General features: G+C 47.0%; 1 protein-coding gene across 1 annotated transcript in view; it reads left to right on the top strand.

Annotated features, from left to right (window-relative positions):
* The window catches only part of carmil1 (capping protein regulator and myosin 1 linker 1), a 175,194-nt gene that overhangs the window by 12,614 nt on the left and 146,131 nt on the right, over positions 1-16,449 (top strand). The window contains 1 exon segment of the mRNA XM_084311676.1: positions 12,554-12,651. Within this exon segment, the coding sequence (XP_084167802.1) occupies positions 12,554-12,651 (98 nt within the window).

The following is a 16,449-nucleotide window of genomic DNA, read 5'->3' as shown; positions in this document are numbered from 1 at the left end:
TATTCATCTGTGGACCAAGGTTCTGTGGGCACCGTGTTCAGCACTCTGAATTCTCCCAAGAAATCGTTGGCCAGATGGGATATCGCCGGCGGCTCTCCTAACCCCCCCCCCCCCCCCTACTGACTTACAACCAGCAGGACCCCCCTTTAGTATATCCAGCTATAATCATTAAGTACCATCGCTATAGTTCCCTAAAGAACCAGGTTGTATACTTGCTTCCTGCGTAACCAGAGATTGGACATTCAATGTTGATTTGCCTACGAATACTCATTTGCCTTACAAGTGCATTCAAATCATAAATGTCATTAAGTGAACGTTGTATATACCCTTTGCTATATATTAAATATTCGACTTATACATTTGTGTGGACTTGGTTTCATGGTGGGAAAGTGTTCATCATATCTATATCATGTACTGTGTGGCCAGTAGTTAAAGTACATAAAGCGGTAGTGGTTTAATGATACCATACTTATCAATACAGTCAGGGAATTGTACCCCTCAGTTACAATTGGTCCTTCGAGCCGGAGGGTAACTAGTGTAATATTAATATAGTGTTATTAATATTGAAATGGCCTATGATGAACACTCCACGAAACGGTCCTCCTAACGTAGAACGCCCGCGGCGCAGACGACAGACAGCTCAGTACTTAGAGGATTACGCTGTCAGTCAACTACCTAGCCTTCGACAAACGGTAAACGCGGTAAAAGTAGAAAGTAAAATTATGTCTGACCTTAACGACCAGGTTACCCCGACCACAGAGGCCCTAGTGGGTTCTAATGTAACTGACCAAGCTCACGGTGGGGACCAGGAGGGAGCTGACATGCCTTTACCCCCCCGCCAATACCGAAGAAGTAGTCCCCGACCAGCCCCGGGAGGAAGACAACCCTACAGAGAGAGAACTCTGCACGGAACAAGATGAAGAGAGCGCCGAGGAGATAGAGCTCCAGGACTCCCCAACGAGTACAGCCAGGAGCGGCTCACCTCTACAACCGTCTTCCCCCAGCGAAGCGGAGAGGATGCTATCACAGGCGTTCCTCGTCAGCCTGACAGCCTCTACCGAACGCGATCGACTCCAGGGTGAACGCGATCGACTTCAGGGTGAACGCGATCGACTCCAGACGCAGCAACGGAGCGAAGAAGAGCGCATACGCCTGGAGATGAGACGCCTTCAGACGGAAGAGAATATGGCAAGAGACCGAGCAGACACCCAGCGCGCCGCTGACGGTGCCCAAAGAGAGGCAGAGCGCGACCTCGCTCTCATCCAGCGCGAAACCGAGCGCGACAGACTACAGGGCGAGCGCGACAGACTACAAGCGCAGCTAATGGAGCAGCTGATCACCAAGGCAACACCCTCTCCCTCCGCCAGGGGTTCAAGGAACTCGTCGAGACAACAGTCAAGGGCAGCATCCCCTAACCGAGCAAGCGACCCTGAATTTGACCAACAGACCAAGCCTATACCCCCCGCAGACCCCCTTCCCCGACCGGTCCAAGCGAGACCCAGCTACAAGGAAGGAGCGGCATACACTGCGGAGAAGCTAAATAAACGACTACAGGATCTAGAGGACCTGATAGAAGAAGAAGAGGGAGAGGAGGAGAACCAAGCCCGACGACAGCACAGTACTCCACCGGACCAGGAGGTCCAGTACAGCCCAGGCTATACCCCCGCGGCGCTGCGCTACAGACCCCCGACTCTATTCACGGGTGAGCATGACGCACGACCAGCCCCGAGGAATAGCACCTGGACCAGCGGGCCATGGTACCCTGCCGGTACCAGCCCACAGAGAGGCGCAAGAGGAGACTCGCCTAGGAGGCCTCTCCCCCAACGCTCGCCGATGTATCAGCCATCCACGGCGTCATACATTGGCACACCGACGTTTCCAGACTTCACCTATGAGAATCGAGCACAGTACACGGAGCTCCGGATGTGCTTAGAGACAATGATGGTGGATGTCGCTGATGAACGCCACAAGTATGCAATATTACTGAAGCACCTGAAAGTACCCCGAGCGCACAATATAGCGCTAGCCTATGCCACCTCTACGACCCCATACACCGCGGCTCTAGCAGCGCTGGACCAGAGATATGGACGTATATGGGATTACGTAATCCAAGAGATAAGGCATATTGACCGCCTACCCCCAGCAACAGACAATCGCTCATTAGACGACCTGTCTATAAAAGTGCAGTCCCTGGTAGGGATGCTGGGAGCGCAACGAGAAAAGGGTATGCACGAGCTATACGCCAACTCTAACGTCGAGAGGATTTTAGAGAAGCTGCCACCCGCCAGACAAGAGCGCTTCAGGCGGCAGAGAGACCACCGTGATCCTAACGGTCCCGAACCATCCCTCCTCGATCTAGCCGACTTCCTGGCGAGAGAAGTCGGCAGCCTGCGACTGGATACGTTCGTGCGGAGCATACCAAGCTCCAGAGAGGGACCCAGGAGAATAAACGATGGAAGAAGATCGGTGACTGTCATGCACCAATCAGAATCAGTACCGAGCAGTAAGAACCACAGTACCCCCTCGAGAAAAGAGAAGTGGAAGATGGTGTGCCCGTACTGCGAGAAGGAACACTGGCTGTCACAATGTGACCTGTTCACAAAGATGAATGCAGAAGAAGTGAGTCAATGGATAAAGTCCAACAGGCGCTGTTACCGATGTGCGCGCAGTCACATGGCAGCCGAGTGCCGCCTAAAGAAGAGGTGCAGTCGGTGTGACGGAGCCCACCTAGATGTCCTACACGACAGTAACAGAAGAAAGCCTGCACCTGCACCATCGAGCAGCACAAAGGCAAGTGTCATGTACATTGACCCCGCCAGCAGCAGCGGCGCCCAAGTGCTCTTAAAGGTAGTCCGTGTAACATTGAGCTACCAAGATAAAGTCATGGACACTTACGCCGTCCTTGATGACGGGTCAGAGAAGACCCTTCTGCTCGCGTCCGCTGCGGCCCAGCTGGGACTGCGGGGGAGCGAGAACCAAATGACGATTCGGACAATAAGAAGAGATTTAAAGACGATAAAAGGCGAGAATGTCTCCTTCACTATCGCAGCAAGCGGGCAGCCAGAGCGACGGTATAGGATTACAAATGCTTTCACCAGCCAAGAAATAGGACTATCACAGTACACCTACCCCATCGCCAGACTGATGGATAAATATGTGCACCTGCGTCAACTACCTATCCCGCTCATAGACGGCGCCACCCCGACCCTGCTGATAGGCTCCGACCATGCAGACCTCATAGTCCCGATAGACCGGGTCCATACAGGACCCAGAGGCTGTCCTGCAGCAGTCGAGACCCGCCTAGGATGGACATTACAAGGCCCCCTCGCTAAATCTCTTAACCGAACAGCAGCCACTAGCTGCCTCCACTCCAGAGTGACAGAAGAAGACACCACTCTCCTGCAGCAAGTCGAGAGGCTATGGACACTAGAGACAATGCCCTTTAAGAACGAAAAGAAAGACATTCGTTCTAAAGAAGACATTTACGCTATAAACCTCCTCGAGCAGGGGACAAAGAGAGTCACAGTCAGCGGAGTGATGAGATACGCAACTCCACTCCTGAGGCGAGAGGGAATGCCCACCTTTCACGCAAAGAAAGACGCTACGGAGCGGTATCTATTGAACACAGAGCGGCGCCTAGCCAAAGACCCCGCTCAAGAGAGTGTGTACCGCGCTGAGATTGAGAAGCTAATCACAGCGGGACACGTGACAAAGATTGACATTAAAGAGGCCGATCAGACGACCGAATCATGGTACGTGCCGCACCACAAGGTCCACCACAACGGCAAGGATCGCATTGTGTTTAACTGCAGCTACCAGATCGGATCCCAAAATCTGAATAAAGAGCTCTTGCCCGGCCCCACACTCGGCCCCTCTCTACTAGTGTTGTCAAAAATATCGAAGTATCGATACATATCGATACTGAATATTTAAAACGGCTTCAATACTCATTTCCCGAAGTACCGATACTTTCTGCAGTATCGGTACCAGCTGGCTGCTCCCGCAAGTTGTTGACAGACAGACGCGCTGCCAGAGCCTTGCCCTTCCGCCTCCTCGCTCAGAGCAACAGACACAAGCTGCTGCCTGCTGCAGCCTCCTCGTTGGAAACGGGGTAGTTGTGTCGAGTTCATGCGTGTACTGGTGTAGTGGGCTCGGCTTGACGTTACTCCGTTTCCATGAAGTGATAGGTGGCCAGCTAGCTAGCATTAAGCTAACGGAGGAACGACAGCTAACGTTAGCTAATAATAGCGTTGTTTACAAACTGAAGACAGGGCTGCCTGCCCGGCTGTGAGGGGGAGGAGGAAGAGAGAGAGAGAGAGAGAGAGAGATTTCTCCGGAGCTATGCTATGCTATGTAACGTTAATAAATGCTCCAAGCATAGCTCCGAAGAAATCTCTCTCTCTCTCTCTCTCTTCCTCCTCCCCCTCACAGCCGGGCAGGCAGCCCTGTCTTCAGTTTGTAAACAACGCTATTATTAGCTAACGTTAGCTGTCGTTCCTCCGTTAGCTTAATGCTAGCTAGCTGGCCACCTATCACTTCATGGAAACGGAGTAACGTCAAGCCGAGCCCACTACACCAGTACACGCATGAACTCGACACAACTACCCCGTTGCCAACGTTCGGTCGAGCGGAGCCGGAGCCCATCCTACACCAGTACACGCGTAACGTTAATAAATGCTCCGAGCATAGCTCCGGATAAATCTCTCGCTCTCTCTCTCTCTCTCTCTCGCTCTCTCTCTCTCGTCATAACTAGGAAGGTGCGCTCAGTAGACCTAAAATCTCCAGCAGCCACTCTCTCTTTCTCTCTCTCTCTCTCTCTGATCTAAAGATAAACAAAGGGTTTTAAAAGTGTATTTATCTTCTCGTATAGTACCAGAGAGAAGCTGAGGAGAATCAACCAGCAACAAAAGCAAAATTTGTTAAAAAAAATAATAATAATAAAAATATAATAAAAAAAAAAATTATAATTTTTTTTTTTTTGGTATTGAAAGTATCGAAAGTATCGATACTTTTCAAGGTATCATATCGAAGTCGAAATTCCAGTATCGTGACAACACTACTCTCTACTAGGCGTGCTACTACGCTTCCGCCAGGACAAGGTGGCTATCAGCGGGGATATCAAAGGGATGTTCCTGCAGGTGAGACTAGTGGAGGAGGACAAGCCCCTGCTGCGGTTCCTATGGAGAGAGAGGATCGGAGATGAGCACCCCGCCATCTATCAATGGGAAGTCCTCCCTTTCGGAACTACATGCAGCCCGTGCTGTGCTACATTTGCACTACAGAAACACGTCGCAGAGGACCCAGCAGCAGATGAAGAGGTCCGACACAGTGTGAAGAACAGTTTCTACGTGGACAACTGTTTACAAAGCGTTTCGACTCAAGAAGAAGCCGAGGCTCTCCTACTCAAGCTACGCGCCTCTCTGATCAAAGGCGGCTTTGATCTCAGGCAGTGGGCCAGCAGCGACCCGCACGTATTGCGCAGCCTCTCCCCCGCGGACAAGGCTGCCAGCAGCGAGACCTGGATGGCGACAATCCCAGGAGAAGCCCAAGAAATGACACTAGGACTAGTCTGGCGCTTCAAAACAGACTCGCTCCACTATAGACACAAACCCCTGACCACGGAGCAGGGAAGGTCGACGGCGATACCGACCACCAGACGGAGTGTGTACAGAACACTCGCCAGACAATATGACCCGTTGGGATGTATTCTACCTTACACCACCAGGGCAAAGATGATTGTACGAGCACTATGGGACAAGGACCAGGGCTGGGACGACCCAATACCCGCACCCCTTGCCTCCACATGGAGAGAGTGGGAGACGGAACTCCGCTCACTCCCAGGCGTCAATATACGCCGCAGCTACTTCCCACCCACAGTGAGGCCAGAGACATGCAAGATGGATCTACACGTCTTCAGCGACGCCTCCGAAGTAGCCTATGGATCAGTGGCCTACTTGCGTGCCCAAGAGAAGGGAGGAGAGATACACACCGCCTTCATCCTGGCTCGCTCAAGAATAGCCCCACGAAAGCAACAATCTATCCCGCGTCTAGAGCTCTGCGCAGCCCTAGCAGGAGCGCATCTAGCCACGTTAATCCAACGTGAACTCACCATTCCGGTGCACAGAACAATCTTGTGGTCAGATTCCACGATAGTACTCACATGGATCAAGTCTGATTCATGCAGATACAAGGTCTTCGTGGGAGTCAGAGTCACAGAGATTCAAGAGTTAACAGAAGCAGCGAGCTGGCGGTATGTGGACACCAAACACAACCCAGCTGACGTCATCACCCGGGGAATGTCCCTAGATGACCTCACCCATCACAACGAAGATGCGGCACGGTGGTGTAGTGGTTAACACTGTCGCCTCACAGCAAGAAGGTCCAGGGTTCGAATCCCGCTTGGGGACCAGGTTTCCATGATGCCAGTTACCCAGGTGGGGTATCTCCCAGGCCTTTCTGTGTGGAGTTTGCATGTTCTCCCCGTGCTCGCAAGGGTTTCCCCCCCCGATAAGATAAACCCAATGGAAAAACATGCACAACAACAAGATCGCTAACGCTGTGGCGTCCTTGACGAAGACGGACAGGAGCACTTGGATTGGTCCCCTGGCGCGGCTCACGTGGCGCCTGTCTGCTCCCGGCTGCCCTTGGGGGGGAAGGACGACGGGATGGGTTAATCGCAGATACGCATTGTATGCATGGTTCGCATGTGTGCCAAATGATGACCTCGGAGCAGGTCCTAAATTATTATTATTATTATTATACAACATCTACAGTGACGGACCAGAGTTCCTCAAGCTCCCGGAAGGAGAGTGGCCTACGCCCACCCCACGGGAGGCGAGTAAAGAGGAGGCTGAGAACAAGAAACCTATGTTCTGTGGACTGAGCACAGTCGCCTCCACAGACCCCAACATAGATGATTGCCTCACCCTACAGAGTGCGCAACTAAAGACATTTCTGTGGCACCACCCAGAGATTCAGCCCACTGCCGACATTTCAGCAGCTGACTACGAAGAAGCAGAACTTCTTCTACTACAACGAGCCCAGAGAGACTCGTTCCCCGACGAGCTAGACTGTCTACAGGGAGGAAAGCCCGTCCCATCAGACAGCAGATTGCTCCACCTGGCACCCGAGAGCGACGCCCATAATCTCATCAGAGTGGGTGGTCGTCTGCGGAGGGCCCCCAATCTACCGGATGACGTTAAGTACCCGATAGTCTTGAACAGCCGACACAAGGTCACAGAGCTGATCATAAAGAAATACGACGAGGATGTGCATCACGCAGGAGCAGAGAGAGTCTTCGCGGAGATCAGACGTCGCTATTGGATACTTCAAGGAAGAGAAGCAGTGCGACGCTTCCAGCGAACCTGTCTAGACTGCCGAAAGTGGCGCGCGCAGCCCAGCATACCCCGGATGGCTGACCTACCTCCCTGTCGCCTCTGACTCGGCGACAAGCCATTCCACTCCACAGGCATGGACTGTTTTGGCCCGTTGTATATAAAGAAAGGAAGAGGAACCGAGAAGCGGTGGGGTATTGTATTCAAATGCATGACCACCAGAGCGATACATATCGAACTCCTTCCAACCATGAGCACAGACTCATTCCTTATGGCCTTCCGAAGATTCACATCACGGAAAGGAAAACCGTCTACGTTGTTGTCTGATCACGGGACAAACTTCAAAGGCGGAGAAAGAGAGCTGAGAGAGAGCTTCCAAGCTATGGGCCCAGAACTTAAGACCCACCTCGCTCTATCCCAGATTGACTTCAGTTTAATCCCCCGAACGCACCCCACTTCGGTGGAACCTGGGAACGAAAAGTACGTTCTATAAAGACAGCCCTGTACGCCGTGCTTGGGGCCCAGACTGTGGCGGAAGAAGTCCTAATGACAGTCCTCACGGAGATCGAGAGAGTATTGAACTCCAAGCCCCTCGGCTACGTCTCCAGTGATATAGCAGATGTCGACCCAGTCACCCCCAACACACTCTTGATGGGGCGGCTGGACCCCGCGCTACCCCAGACAATGTACAGGCCTGAAGAAGCGAACGGCCGAAGAATGTGGAGGTACAGTCAAGTACTAGCTGACAAGTTTTGGAACAGCTTTCTACTCCACTACCTACCGTCTCTACAGACCCGCCAGAAGTGGGTAAAAGAGAGAGACAATTTGACAGAAGGAACAGTCGTCATGATTATCGACCAGTCACTACCCAGAGCTATGTGGCCGGCTGGCCGCGTAAGCAAAGTGATCACCGGTGCCGATGGCAAGGTCCGAGCAGCTGAGGTGCTCGTCCAAGGGCGAACTTACACACGACCCGTGGCGAGGCTAATAGAACTGCCCAGACTCCCAGACACTATCGATGACGACCATGACCCCACGACTTTGTGAGTTGACTGACCCTTACAGCGGACCTTGAGTGGTAGACAGTGCGGTTAATCTGTCTCTGCTTAGCTAATTAGGTGGGACTAATTAGGGGGCGGCTGTTGTGAAGGATCAGATTAAACCGAATATATATATTTATTTATGGATATATATTTAATAGTATTTGTATATCGTTTGATATCCCTTGTATATTCCTTGTACATATACACTGAATATCCCTTTAGTCTACTAACAGCCCATAATAGTTTCATTCTCTCATTGGACAAGAACTTGGCGCCAGCAGCCAAGCCCCTTGGTTCAAGTTCAATCGTGCCGACGAACATGTCGTTACTAGCCCGGTTCCGCGTAGGAATACGTCTGGCGAAATACGAATGGTACTATTTGTTCACAGCGCATATATATATGGCGCAAGTAAAGTAGAACTTCCTTTTTTTAGTCCCTTAGCCCTTAGTTCTTTACCCTCCAACCTAGTGGCAAGACGTTAAGCCTCACCCACGATACACGTGTGGTGCAGTATGGTCAACTTGGCCTCAGAATGGCATTGAGACATCGTGTGGATTAATAGTTGAATTGTCATAGTTTGGCACTGTACCGTCGAGTGGGACGTATTTCTATTAAGTTAATAATAGTCTATTATGTATGGTGCATCGTTCGGTTAGAGTTATACAGTGAGTAGTACCCCCATCGTTTCCTCGCGTTATCTAGAGTCTTAACCAGGCTGGGCAGACCACGTGTGGTGCTTTCATCCGAGGAGTTCTGGGCTAGGACGAGTGGACCTGCACATTGGATTACCTTACCCGGACGACGGCGAGCCCTACACGGCTTGGATTATCTACTTGCTTTGGGTGCTTTGATTTATGCCATGGATAACAGCCAACACTGGTGAGTGTTGGAACTACCCCCCGAGAGGAGTCCAGGTGAGACGGCGCTCTACCCCGAGTGAGGTCGCCTCACGTCTCTTCGTTGTGGACCGGCAGCTACCGTCTACAAGAGGGCCCAACTGTATTCATCTGTGGACCAAGGTTCTGTGGGCACCGTGTTCAGCACTCTGAATTCTCCCAAGAAATCGTTGGCCAGATGGGATATCGCCGGCGGCTCTCCTAACCCCCCCCCCCTACTGACTTACAACCAGCAGGACCCCCCTTTAGTATATCCAGCTATAATCATTAAGTACCATCGCTATAGTTCCCTAAAGAACCAGGTTGTATACTTGCTTCCTGTGTAACCAGAGATTGGACATTCAATGTTGATTTGCCTACGAATACTCATTTGCCTTACAAGTGCATTCAAATCATAAATGTCATTAAGTGAACGTTGTATATACCCTTTGCTATATATTAAATATTCGACTTATACATTTGTGTGGACTTGGTTTCATGGTGGGAAAGTGTTCATCATATCTATATCATGTACTGTGTGGCCAGTAGTTAAAGTACATAAAGCGGTAGTGGTTTAATGATACCATACTTATCAATACAGTCAGGGAATTGTACCCCTCAGTTACAATAATATTAGTGTAGCCTAATCTTTATCTGCAACTGTGAAGAAAAACCCCATTGGTTTAAACAGAATGAATAGACACACAAATTATTATAATTGATTTTTAATCGAATGTTGATTTAGAATTAGGGAGCCCTATCCGCCTCCTTAATGGCCACAGGTAAAGTAGCAGTAACATACTAGTAGTGATGGAGAAGTACAAGTAACATACTAGTAGTGATGGAGAAGTACAAGTAACATACTAGTAGTGATGGAGAAGTACAAGTAACATACTAGTGATGGATAAGTACAAGTAACATACTAGTAGTGATGGAGAAGTAAAAGTAACATACTAGTAGTATTGGAGAAGTACAAGTAACATACTAGTAGTGATGGAGAAGTACAAGTAACATACTAGTAGTGATGGAGAAGTAAAAGTAACATACTAGTAGTATTGGAGAAGTACAAGACAGTAACATACTAGTAGTGATGGAGAAGTACAAGTAACATACTAGTAGTGATGGAGAAGTACAAGTAACATACTAGTAGTGATGGAGAAGTACAAGTAACATACTAGTAGTGATGGAGAAGTACAAGTAACATACTAGTAGTATTGGAGAAGTACAAGTAACATACTAGTAGTAATGGAGAAGTACAAGTAACATACTAGTAGTATTGGAGAAGTACACGTAACATACTAGTAGTGATGGAGAAGTAACATACTAGTAGTGATGGAGAAGTACAAGTAACATACTAGTAGTGATGGAGAAGTACAAGTAACATACTAGTAGTATTGGAGAAGTACAAGTAACATACTAGTAGTGATGGAGAAGTACAAGTAACATACTAGTAGTGATGGAGAAGTACAAGTAACATACTAGTAGTGATGGAGAAGTACAAGTAACATACTAGTAGTATTGGAGAAGTACAAGTAACATACTAGTAGTGATGGAGAAGTACAAGTAACATACTAGTAGTGATGGAGAAGTACAAGTAACATACTAGTAGTAATGGGTTTCCCCTCCCAATAAGATAAACCCAATGGAAAAACATGCACAACAGATCGCTAACGCTGTCGTGTCCCTGACGAAGATGGACAGGAGCACTTGGATTGGTCCCTGAGGAGCGGCCCCATGCCAAAGCCCTTGTCTGCTCCCGGCTGCCCTTGGGGGGGAAGGACGACGGGATGGGTCAAGCGCAGAGACTCAATTTAATCGGCGACCCAAAAATCGCATGTGTGTGTTCCTGTGTTTGCCGCCCATCGCATGTGTGTGTCACTGCATGATAAATAAAGACTTCTTCAAAAAGTCCAGTTCATTATTATTATTATTATTATTATTATATTATAAAGAAATACAAACTAGCCAGATCGTTTTATTTTCACAATGATAATAGGTTCAGCCAGACCTAACGTAGTGTGAAGAGAGGTATGGCTTTGTGAGACTAGTTAGCCACAAACCAAGCCAAAGTCAATGGGGTCAAGCTCCTGTCTGTACAAGCTCACTGGAATTTACTCAACAGTGCACACAAAGTATAAGGCTACGGTTTAAAAAAAGAAAAGAAAATCTGAACTATCCCTTATCATTCCTCATTAAGCCTTTTCTGACTGCATTAACATCATTGGACTGATTGTTTAAGTGAGAGTTTTACTGCTAAGCTAGCTAGCTGCTGCTCTGCTATTTGGCTGAAGGAGTGCAATACTGTCTTTACACTCTTTACACTATTCTCTGGATGAAGTTGGTTAAATGTGGCAAAGCAGATGCCAGATGGTGAACCCATTCACACGTACTGTAGGACGGGACGGGGGGAGACAACACTCACCCTGTTTTTATCTTTTAACACAATAATTTGTTATGCTTATGTTACGGTAATGTCCATGTCTGTGTGTTTGTGCGTTTGTTTTATGTATCATTCAAAATAGTGTTTTTCTTCTTCATAACCATCATTGTGTGCGTTTGTATGTGTGTGCTGTGCAGTGCAATGCATTAACTCTTTGTTGGTTAGATTAATTTAATGGCCCAGTACATTATCCAAACATAAACAAATCCGTAGCCTCAACACCAAAACATTTTAATATCCCATTGGCTCAGCTCTTGGGATAATGGCAAACACACTAGACAACAGGTAAATATGAGTTTCGAATAATATTTGCTGTATTCTATGGCTATAAAATTGTGGTTTTACATTGAAACATTTTAGTAAACACTCGTGTATAACAGATCTCATGTCTGTTTAGGACTGCAGTGGGTTAACAAAGTTACATCCTTCAAGAATCTATTGTGAATGAATATACACCACATTTATATTTAGCTGGTTCTCTTGAGTGCACTTCCGTCTGATGGATGAATCCAACAAACCAGTTTGAGCCAGTTCTTAGCTGGAGAACCAGTAAAGAACCACGAAAGAACCAGAGTAGTAGAGACAAGAAGATAGATACCAATGTCCTCTCTGTGCGTTCAGTAGAAAGCTATCCGGCTGCAATCTAACCACAGCACAAACGAATGGAAGCGGATACGGACCAGCTAGCCTAGCATACAACTCTAGCACTGTAGAACCACCATTTCTGTGTCTGTGGCACAGATCTGGCTCAAAAGATGCACAAACAATTTGTAAACTGAAGCTGGGTGACAATTATGGGGGGACGGGGACGTTCTACGTGAAATAATAATTTGTGTTTTGTGTTGTCTTCGCCCCTTCAGAGAGCATTCGGGAGGCGGTAGGGAGGAGGGTGAAGTTAACCCTGAAGAAGAAGGTCCAGCTGGAGGTCAAAGGTGACAAAGTGGAGAACAGGATCCTGGTAAGAGACGGATGCTTCAGAACGGTTCTTTGTAATTCACTGTCTTCCAACATGGCTGTCTGTAAACGCAAGGATAATTACGGTTCCACTGTGACATGTTTACAAGATCCAGTAAATAAAACAACCTATAGTTAGACCCTTTTCACTGTTCGTGAACAACGACACCGTTTTGGAACGTTTTGCACCATTTGGTTTGACGGAAAGCTTGAGGGACAGTCCCTGGATGGAACCACGTGACGTCCCAACATCCTGTCCATGTAGGTGCTGTCCCCGGAGTCTCTCCCCCAAACGATGTGCACACGGTTTGGAAAAGGAAGCAGAGTTTTGCCTACTGGATGCCTTTGATGGGGGGGGGTGGGAACAAAAAGGGTCCATATGATTTTATGTTAACCCTTTCACTGCGACAATACACAGAAGGTTAACCCTTTCACTGCCACACGACAGCAGGTTAACCCTTTCACTGCCACACTACACTAGTGTGATAGTAAAGGGTTAACCTTATGTAGTGTGGCAGTGAAAGGGTTAAACTAGAAGCCTTTCCGTGTGGAATTTGCTTTGTTCTCTCTCCGCATACACGTGGGTTTCCTCGCACACCGTAGAAGACACGCGTGCTCGGTACAATGGTACATGGTACCAAGCACGGTACATACAGCATGGTACATACTCCTGCCCTTGGCCCTCGACCAAGGCACTGCCATTAGAGCGGGAGTCGGTCCCCTGGGGCGTAGGACTGTGACTTCCCACTGCTCCTAAAATAGTTAGGACGGGTTGAAAAGAGGACAAATTCCTGGTATATGTAAAACTGTACTTGGTAATGAGGAAATTGTAATTCTTCAGTTTTACCTCCCTGCAGTTTCTTCCAAATGGACTGCACCTTGCTTCCTTTTTATTTAGTTTTATTTTTCTGTTGTTACTAGTATACATATATATTCATATTCTTATCTTGTTTTTTATATAGCATCTCTTTTTATGTAAAGTGTGCTTGAGTCTGAGAAAGCGCTTCTCTCTCTAAATCTAATTTATTGTTATTATTATTATTATTATTATTATTATTATTATTATTATTATTATTATTATTATTATTATTATTATTATTATTATTATTATTATTATTATGTCAGTTGTTTCTTGCTCTCCTACAGACCTTTTTATTTATTTATTTATTTTTAGCATTTTTTTAACAACCTTGCTGCTTCTGAATGACATTATTGTTCCTTTGTTTGTATTTCTCTGACTAGACGCTTTGGAATGTTTTACCCTCTAAAGTTCAAGCTTTGTTTTATTTGTCACATATAAGGTACATTGCAGTGAAATGCTTGGTTCTGTATGAGCCCCCTGAGATTGTGCTTCATACAGTAAACAAAAGTAAAAAGAATAAAGACAAAACACTACAAAATACACAATATACAGAACTTGCCGAGTCGCCTGGACATAGTGTTATATTTTTGCCAATTCTGAGCTTCTTATTTGAGTCAGTATCAAGTGTTATACCTTTTATGATTCATGGGAACCTACCCTTTATTTCCGGTGCAGTGTAAAGTCACCATGACTTTTTGCAAAACATTAAATATCTTTGGAACCGTTGGTGATAAAGACTAGCTGAATCGGGAGATTATCTTCTCACTCCGCCTAAGGGAGGATAGAGAGAGCCGCTTGTCCCTGGTTTTATAATAAATGGCGAAAAGACAAAGAGGTATAATGTTCAACAAGCATTGGAACTTGTTGAGGATGATCTACAAGAGTGATCAACTAACTTGGTGGATTAAGTCTTGGTGGATTAACTCATTCAGAGCCACGGCCATATGACCAAATTAGGTCTAGCTTGCCAGCACTGAAGTCAATGGGAGGATGGGATATTTGCGAACGCTTAAACTATATCTTAAATTATGGCTATGGGTCTAATACACCCGTCGCTTATCAATGACTTGCTTGCAGTCAACATGTACAAACGGATTGTTTTTTCATCGGTACATTTCCGTTTTATACCGTTTTGAATACGAGTATAGTTTTGGAGATTTCTAGTAATTCCAGAGAAATCCGCGATAATGGCCCTTTAGTGGAATACACAAAACACGTTGTCATTTTTCGGCTGATTTATGAATCGTTTTCAAATAAACGCTAGATTATCGATAGTATATGTGTCATTATGCACGCTAGAGAAGCGGGCTGAAAAATCTATTATCCGTGCCTTGGTCAGCGCTAACGGCACGGACACACACACGCACACACACACACACACGCTCCGATGCCGGAGAAAGGAACATCTGATTAACCCAAGACTGGTCAAATAGAGTCCTTACCTCACATCAGATGTTCTGCAAAAAGATTAATCCAATTCCTGATCACCATTCCAAATATTGATTGCGTTTATTGATTCAACGTTATAGTCCAAAACACATAATCGACGCTGCTCCCAGCCTCCCCAGTGAATGTGGTAACACGATACTGCTTGCCCGAGAAGGGAAACCCCGGACTGGAGTTTTTTTCTGATCCACAGTCCCAGCCAATCCAATCCAATGATGTGCAATACCATCCGGGAGACGATAGGTGGCGGTATTTGCCCTTTGCGAGCTCAGACCCATTCCCAATGATAACATCTGGCTGGGTGGATGAAAAATGAATGGATATCGCTAATAAAAGAAATAATGATTAAAACCCGACTATACTCGTGATTGGCACAAAACGCATGGCGAGTTAACCCGACTATACTCGTGGTTGGCACGGAATTAGTTATGACCAAACTAACCAATTAATGAACAGCCTTAATTAAGAATAGGGGTGTCACGATAATCGACTGAATATATAGTAATTTATTACAAAAATACTTAAATTTTTACTGCATTGATGGTTTGAAATATTTCATTGATGACAGTCGGAGGGAGATAGTTACATGTTCCAAAGCGTCTAGTCGGAGGGAGATACAGTTACATGTTTCAAAGCGTCTAGTCGGAGGGAAATACAGTTACATGCCCCTCCGACTAGACGTTTTGGAGAGTTTTATAATATATACAGCTGCTTCAAATAGACTGCTTTAAATAGCTGGTATGACTAAACTAAACCGGTGTGACATCATCAAGCCGTATGGTGGAATTAAACATACTTCTCTTTCTTTTTTTTTTGTCAACATTCCACCACACTGTAGTGTAGAAGACCCCCCCCCCCCCCCCACATATGGGTATGTGAGCAGCGCGTGTGATTGGCTGAACTCACACAGAAACATTGTATACAGACCGTTTAGTTTTACCACAGCATGTGAGCAAACTGGGCGTGACTGACCGCTGGTGTGTAGGACTGTCCTATACGGATGAGGCTGTCCTATAAGGATGAGGCTGTCCTATAAGGATAAGGCTGTCCTATAAGGATGGGACTGTCCTATAAGGATGGGACTGTCCTATAAGGATGAGACTGTCCTATAAGGATAAGGCTGTCCTATAAGGATGGGACTGTCCTATAAGGATGGGACTGTCCTATAAGGATGGGACTGTCTTATAAGGATGGGACTGTCCTATAAGGATGGGACTGTCCTATAAGGATGAGGCTGTCCTATAAGGATGAGGCTGTCCTATAAGGATGGGACTGTCCTATAAGGATGAGGCTGTCCTATAAGGATGAGGCTGTCCTATAAGGATGGGACTGTCCTATAAGGATGAGACTGTCCTATAAGGATAAGGCTGTCCTATAAGGATGGGACTGTCCTATAAGGATGGGACTGTCCTATAAGGATGAGGCTGTCCTATAAGGATGAGGCTGTCCTATAAGGATGGGACTGTCCTATAAGGATGGGACTGTCCTATAAGG

This window comes from Notolepis coatsorum (genome assembly GCF_963971535.1).
Source record: "Notolepis coatsorum genome assembly, chromosome: 4".
In the NCBI taxonomy this organism is placed as follows: domain Eukaryota; kingdom Metazoa; phylum Chordata; class Actinopteri; order Aulopiformes; family Paralepididae; genus Notolepis; species Notolepis coatsorum.
This window is presented reverse-complemented; position numbering and strand designations above follow the sequence as displayed.